Source organism: Malus domestica, chromosome 08, assembly GCF_042453785.1.
Source record: "Malus domestica chromosome 08, GDT2T_hap1".
In the NCBI taxonomy this organism is placed as follows: domain Eukaryota; kingdom Viridiplantae; phylum Streptophyta; class Magnoliopsida; order Rosales; family Rosaceae; genus Malus; species Malus domestica.
The window spans coordinates 23,430,138-23,438,120 of record NC_091668.1 but is presented as its reverse complement, the minus strand read 5'-3'; the positions used below and the strand labels follow the sequence as shown (position 1 = coordinate 23,438,120).

General features: G+C 37.4%; 1 protein-coding gene across 2 annotated transcripts; it reads left to right on the top strand.

Moving 5' to 3' along the window:
• Nucleotides 1–1,720: 1,720 nt before the first annotated feature.
• On the top strand, nt 1,721–3,393 carry LOC103436463 (homeobox-leucine zipper protein ATHB-6-like). Of its 2 annotated transcripts, none has more exons than XM_008374888.4 (3): nt 1,721–2,198; nt 2,278–2,645; nt 2,836–3,393. In XM_008374888.4, exons 1-3 carry the CDS (start codon nt 2,138–2,140, stop codon nt 3,244–3,246), a joined length of 840 nt encoding a protein of 279 aa, XP_008373110.1. In that variant the 5' UTR covers nt 1,721–2,137; the 3' UTR covers nt 3,247–3,393. The 2 variants fall into 2 exon arrangements, with proteins under 2 accessions (XP_008373110.1, XP_028963003.1); XM_029107170.2 differs by having other exon boundaries at nt 1,767–2,198; nt 2,261–2,645.
• Nucleotides 3,394–7,983: the final 4,590 nt, after the last annotated feature.

The following is a 7,983-nucleotide window of genomic DNA, read 5'->3' as shown; positions in this document are numbered from 1 at the left end:
AAGATGGTGATGGGAGGGTGGGCACGGGTGGGATTGAAGATGAAGGTTTTGTTTGTTTTATTTATTTATAAATAAATAAATATTTTTAATTTTCACGTGGATAACACGTGACACCCAGTCATTGTCCACATGGGCGCCACATCATAGTTAACGGGAGACTTAACAGTTTGACTAATGGATGTATGAGACTGTCCCAAAATTTACACTTTAGGTATGACTCTGGGACGAAAAAAACTTGATGTACTAAATGTTGAAAACCACAAAACATGAGGGTAGTAAACAGTCTTTTGCCCTATATATTTTTATCAAATATATACACACACACACACACACACACACACATTATATGTGAGTGAATTCATGGCATCATTTTTTACATAATTTTAAACACACGTTTTTGTGGAGCTCATTCTGTAATGCTTTTTAACGATTTGAATCATTATCTTTTAGAATATAATTCATAGATCATTACTATAGAAAATTGCAGTGAAGATGCAAAACCATTAAGATATAAAATAGACAAATATAGTTCTATAAGGGTGCGTTTGGTACATGGGACGGGACGGGACGGAACGGGACGAGGCGTTCCGTCCCGCGTTTGGTGCGCCAAAAATGGGTGGAACGGGCTGTTCCACGGGACAGATTTTGAGTGTTTTTGCGTTCCACCTCTCCCCCCTGGAACGGGTTTGTTCCACGTTTGTGGAACGCAATGTTTTACCATTTTAAGACAAATATACCCCATGTCTTTTTCAAAAATTACACCTTCATTCCGTCCCGTCCCGTTCCGTTCCGTTCCGTCTGCGTACCAAACGCACCCTAAGAGCAGTTCCACTCTGGGAAAGGGCCCCCAGGCTATTCACTATTTAATCCACCCAATGAACAGTAACTGCATTTTGCATCTTTATCCCTACAATGGAATAGCTCTTGCAATAGGCAATAAAATATTAGTATTTTTTTTAAATAATACAAAATAAAAAAAGAGTGGGCCCCGCCCCCTTCAAATCACAAATCCATCGTCTTCTCCGACGCCCTCCACCCTCGCCGACTTCCCCTCTCAGTCTCCAACCCCCCCAATGTGAGGCGCAAATGCCGCCTTGTGCTTCTTCGTTTGCTGCACCTGCTGCTAGCTCGCAATCGCCTCCCTCAGCGACTTTAACAACCCAAAAAAAAAAAAGTGTTCACGTACGCGAATCTGCAAACCCTAAAACCTGAATCCCCAAAACCTATCTCATCCTCCAATTCCTTGAAGTGGGTATCGGTGTTTTCTGCGTATTCGAGGATCAACAGCCGCGACAGGAGGTGGGAGTTGAAGGTCTCATGAGAAAACCCGACAGAAAGTAGGGAAAAAAGAAGGAGCATTTTCAGAGACTTCATGTGACGTCAACCTTGCGTCAGGTCACCTTCGGGCTCTCGGGCTGGCAACTCATGCGGGGCCTATCCCTCGGGCCTGCTCGGGCTCCCTCGCCAGCACACGTTGAACCATCTCCCTCGGGCTATCTCGCCTTGTTCCAAAGCTAGTCCACCGGACAATAGCCCAAGGTGGAAGTGCTCTAAAGAAACCCTAAACTCTTAATCTAACAGTCATATAGTTTTAGATTTTTGTGATTTTTGGTAGATACGATATTTGAGAGAAGATTTTTTTTTTATCAGTTGAGAGAAAATCTAAAAGATAAACGATTTGGATCGTTGAAATACATTATGAAGCATACGACATAAAGGAGTGTCAAAAATAGTAATAAAAATTTTCACAATTTCAAAACCAATATATATATTGGCGATTATATAATGATTAAGTAGGAGAAAGAGTTATTGGTTTGTGAGGTGTGTACTTGTGCGCTTTGTTTTTCCTTGCTTCTTTGAAAGGGTTTGTTTTGGAGGAAGGAAACCAAGAAAAGCAAGGCAAAGGGGGAACCCCTAGCAGTCTGCTTTTTCTGCTCCAGATCCTAGTGTCTTACAATTTAAAGGCAAGTGAACCTTCTAGCAGTTTTGAAGCATCAATTCCCAACTTTGGTCATTCAACCAAAAAGCTTCCTTCCAACTCTGGCATCCCAGTTGCATGTTCGAGCGCTCTCACAAAACTGAAAAAGACTTGAAACAACAACAAATACCACCTTGTCTTGGATTTTTGTTTTGAATTATGAAGAGGTTCGGCAGCTCAGAGTCATTGGGTGCTTTGGTCTCCAATTTCCCATCAAAAGGTAAAATTCATTTCGAGCTTGTTTTTCTGCCAAATTTTGTTATTCTATTGATGGGTTTGAAGTCTCATAATTTACGCAGAGGAGGGAAAGCTTGCAAAGGGCAAATATGGTTACAGCAAGGAGTTTCAGGCAATGTTAGATTCTTTAGAACAAGAAGATATTGGGGAAGAAATGTCAGGGAAGAAAAGGCGGTTGAGCTCGGAGCAGGTCAAGGCCTTGGAGAGAAGCTTTGAGGTTGAGAACAAGTTAGAGCCAGAGAGGAAGGTCAAACTGGCTGAGGAATTAGGCCTGCAACCGAGACAAGTGGCGATTTGGTTTCAAAACCGTCGCGCACGGTGGAAGACTAAGCAATTGGAAAGAGACTACAGCGCCCTCAAAGCTGACTATGATGGTTTAAAGCACAACTATGATAGCCTTGAGAGACAGAATAAAGCTCTTGCTGAAAAGGTTCATACTTCTAGTGAAACTCATTTTGTTTGCATATTTTTCAAAAAAAAAAAATGCTACTCACCCTGTTTATTTACGTGTCATGATTCTCTTTTGATTTACTCGGTCCAAAAGTCCAAAATAAACAAGGGTCTGCAGAAAAAAAAGTTCACTACTCTTTTTTCAAATGGGGTGTTTGTATTTTTTGCAGCTAAGTCAGTTAAAGGCGAAGCTGTGCACAGAAGGTGCAGAGAGCAACGGCTCCGCGAAAGAAGAATCACCAATTTCAACGTGCAAAAGCAGTGAAAATATTGAGGTGGATTTGTTCAAGAACTTGAAGACCAAAGATGGTTCATCAGATAGTGATTCAAATGAAGTTCTTATGAAGGAAGAGAGCAATGGAAATTCATCTCTTGGATATAATAATAATAATAATAATAATAATAATTCAATTTCTTCAAATTCCATGGTGAATTGGTTTCAATTATCTGAGTCCAGATCAGTAGCTGCAGGAAAAGGGTTTCAAGGCCAGCTTGTGAGGATGGAAGAGCAGAGTCTTTTCACCACAGATGATTCCTGCAATTTCTTTTCAGTCGATCAAGCTCCTAGTCTTCATTGGTAAATCTGCTGAGCAGTAAAAATAGTTGGACCCTTTTATTTTTCTAAGGTTTTTGAATGATCTAATAAAATAAATTTTTGTAATTTAGAAGCAAAAATGTCCAATGTAAAGCTTTTTATTTGCCACATCAACAAATAATTAGTTTGCACATTTTCTGCTCAATTTTAGAAAACCTTAGTACTGGACTTTTAGTGCAACTGCTGTGAAAAGTTAAAAAGTTTGTTTTCGCTTTTTACTCTCTTTTATTTCTGATCATCAGCGTGTATGAATTAAATGAACACAATATACATATTAAACATGAATACATAAACGGAGAAAAATGACGTGTATATCATTTATCTGAAGTATTGTACACTAAAGGCACAATGTTACAAAACCAAACTCTGTGCAATGTGATGCATCAAACAAAGGTGGTACAAACTTCACATGTAGTTGTCAATTTCTCATTTCCATAAAGCTTCGGCAGCTCACTAACTAGGATTTGACAACTTCTCTGCAAAGAATTAAACCACACTACCAAGTTGGCATGTAAACATAAAGCTACCCTCCTTTATTTCTTTTTCTTGTACATAAAACGGGGTGTCTCACTTTTGTGAAATCATTTGAATATCGTATAATATAGCACATGCGACTAAAATGTCCATTTTATGCAATATTACGCACATAATGTAGGAAATGTAAAACACCAGTTGTAAGAATATGAGCGCAAGTATAGGTGTATTTTGGCCAAATGCTTGAGTTCAAATTGGTTTAGAAACACCTTATTGAACAAGGTTTGAAGGTCCTAATTTATATACGATTGAAATTGAGAATTGATAATGAATTACTCACTTATATTAAAAATAGGAGACAATGTTGGTCTTTTTTTACAAGGAATCTAAAACAAAAATTGTAAGGATTGGATGTCTATATAAAGGTAGTTGTTGCTCCCACATGAATATGTCCCTACTCAGATGGTTCTTTTTTCAATTTCTCTCACTTTTTTGTTTGTGATGGGAGACTATCAACCCATGTGTTTGGTGAAAAAGTATCATCCTGATCTATAGCTAACACATGGAATTGCAAAACTACGTTCCAAAGCTTCTTGCATGTGAGTTTGCATCCTGAAAAATGATCGGAGTTCGTCGTGTATGGGTGTGGCTGAATTTTGGCTGTTTGATGCATATGAGTTTCGTTATAAGACTCAAACGCACTTATGATAAAAACTTACACGTTTGACTGAATTTTGGGCATTTGATGTATGTGAGTTTCGTCATAAGACTCAAATGCACTTATGGTAAAAATTACTCATGTGTAATTAAAGTCTGGTCGTTAATATTTGCTTGTATGAGTGGGCGGTTGAATTTTAACCCGTTGATGCATATGAGTTTCATTATAATACTCAAATGCACTTACCATTCAGAAATTACGCATGCGTAATTGATTTGTTTATGCATGTTAGTGTATAAGTAAGCGACTGAACTTTTGTCATTGATGCACGTGAGTTTCTCTATAAGATTCAAACACTTACGATCACATATTTTTCGAACTTGAGCTGAAGTCTGGTAGCTTGCAAATGTAATATTCATTATAGAACTCACTTGCATAAACTGTTTAAAGATTTAAACTCTAAAATTATCCACGACTGTATAAACGACTTACTCTAGCAATCGTCCTCCGACTACTACTACTACTTGCATAAAAAAGGCACATGCTAGAATTTAATTCAAAAAGAGGAACATAATTCATTGAATGGCAGATTTGATTTTTTGTTCCCCCATGGGAGAGTAGGTTTTTGATTTGAAAACTCGTGGAGTTGGAGAAGGCACAAGTCATTTTCTCACTTTTCTCTCTCACTTTAGGTGGGAAAGAGACGGACCAAAAAGCTGCTGCGACTCTCAGCTCCTCCATGTCTCGCTCATGTCAGTTGTGGGCTACCCTGCGTCATCAATCTTTGACTGTTAATGCCTCCTATGGAATCTAGCCAACCCTAAAAGCTGAGAGGCTCACCATATGACAGGCAGTCTCTGTGTTTCTAGTGTGATGTATCATGTAGGGGGTGTACTTCTGTTGAGTCAATGCGAATTTGTACACGCTTAATTCGATTGAACCTGATCCAACGGGTTAAAATAAAATAAAATATTGCCAAATCCAACCTGATCTCAACTCGATTATTTATTGATTTGCGTTGTATTGATTCATTGTTCGCCCATATCAACTCAAATCTAATTCAATTTTTAGTCCAAATTCTCTCGTGCCTATATTGTTCATCCTGTTTCATTTTATATAAGCTATGTATAAGTTTAGGGTGACTATAAATTGAAGTTTGTTGGTTTTTATTTGAACAATTAATAATAATGTTGATTTTATGTTTCTTTAGGTTGAAACTTTGTATTCTATTATGATTATATTATAACTTTGCATTGTTGAAACATTAGAAGTTGTCTCTACACGATTTGGTTGAACTTTTGGAACATGAATCCCCTCCGGATCCATTATGTGGAGATTTTAAGGATCCCTACATCTCAGTCGTTCATCGTATATCATATAGTCAATTTTCGTCATGTACTATTTGTATTTAATCTAAAATAATAAAAGTAAAATGATATCTAACTGCACAATTCATGATATACGGCTAAGATGTGGAGATCCTTAAAATCCTTACATAATAGATCCGGAGGGGATCCGTGTTAGAACTTTTGTATAGAATGATATGTAAAATTGAAATTTAACTAATATATTGACATTGTTTGATTCAAAATTTGAACAATCTTGTAAAAGAAGATTTTAAAATACTGAACTCGATGAAGTAAAGCAAATTCGAACTCAATCTAAGTAAGGCTAAACCCAATTTAAACTCAAACTCGTATGAAACCCAAATCCAACTCAAATTCAAATTTTGAATGTTGAGCTAAAGTTGGATTGACCATCTAATCCGTCAAACTCGCCCCAATTACACTCCTAGTGTGTGGTAGTCACTAAAAAACCACCCACAAAACCCATGACTTTTTTGTTATATGAGGGTCCCATTTTGTATTAATCATGCATGGGCACCCACTGTAGAACAATTTTAGCCTCTCAAACTTCAGTCTTCGTTTGCATTATTTTTCTTAAAATCTTGCTTTTTTTTTATATTTTTTTTTATAAAAGGTAAATTTTTATTACCAACAACTTACATGCAAAAACAAAGGTCTAAGAACACAACAAACACAAGCAAAAGATGGGCCACCACAACAACAACCCACCCAACAACAAAAAGAGAAGCATATGTTGTCGTCCTCAATCAAACTCCACAGAGAACCAATCCGCCGTCACCAACGATAGAAAACCAGGGAGGAAGTCCATGGAACCACTGACAACAGTGCGGAGACCAACACACAGGTGGAAAGTGGTGGTGCGAACACCCGACCTAAAACTCTACACGCTTTTCGATAAAGCTGTTGAATATGGTGGAACAAGGTGGGAGCATATCAAATTCAAGGTGAAATCGAGAGAGAGTGATCCCAAGCGGGAGAGAAAGAAGACGAAGAAGTGGATGCATGGTAGGGGAAAGATAGTGGGGAGAAGAAAATGGAGATCGGAAAAGGAAGTTTTCTGAATGGGGCAAGGAATAGTTAAAATGGGGCGGAAGGGCTGAGATACAGAGGGAAAAAAAAACAAGAAAAGCAAAACGAAAGGGACTGCCACCGACCTTGGTCGAAGCTAAGGTCGGCGGCTGAACTGAAATCTGAAAATGAAAACACTCACACAGTGAGAAAACCTCTCACTCAAATAGAAAAGCTCTCATGCTGAGAGAAAAAAACCCGCTGATTTTAAAATGTTGCATTTAGAGCTAAACTTTATCAAGGGGATATATTACTTGGTGAGGTACATGAGGATTTTGGCCTAGAAAGAAAGAGGGTAGGGAACTTGTTACATATAAAAATAGGACAAAAATGTATCAATATCATGTTTTCTAAATTCTTTTTGTACTGTTCGCCACGTGCGACAAAAAAACCTCGTTACATATAAGTTAATCTAATGCATACGGTTGATGCTGATGGCATGGACCAACTTAATTTTAAGGTCATAGTACTCCAAACTCAAATATATCTCTCCCTTGAGTTACTCTTCATTATTTGTCTTTTTAGTTTAATCTCTATTAAAAGCTTGTTTAGAAGTACTTTTAAAATGACGGAAAACGTTTTTAAAGAAAATGTTTTTAGTTCCAAAGGCACTTGAAGTGCTTTTTCTGGATTCACTTATATTTTTACTATGAATCTGTTTCAAAAACATTTTGACCAAAAACGATTTAATCATATTAAAAGCACTTCCAAACAAGAGGTAAACCACCAAAAACCAACCCTTGATTTCTAATGTTATGATATGCAAAGCAGTTAAAAGGGCCCCATTAACATTGATCATTCATAGGCATCCACACTAGAACAATTTAGCATCTTAAACTTAATCTTAGTTTGCATTATCCTGTAGAAATTTGCATTTATAACTAACTTTTATAAATGGGGTAGTTTGCATTAACTTGATGAGGATCGATTTGGTCTCGAAAGAAGGGGGACCCAACGAATCATGTTACATGTAAAAGTAGCATAAAAGCTTACTTGTAACGAGTTTCGTGTTTTTATTTTTATTTTTCATCTTTCTTCGTATATATAAGAGAGCAAGTAACGCGTAAGTTATTTTGTTAAATGTAGACGTGTTGATGACATTCATATTGGCATGGACGAACCTAATTTTAAGTCCAAAGTGTTCTAAGCACAAATA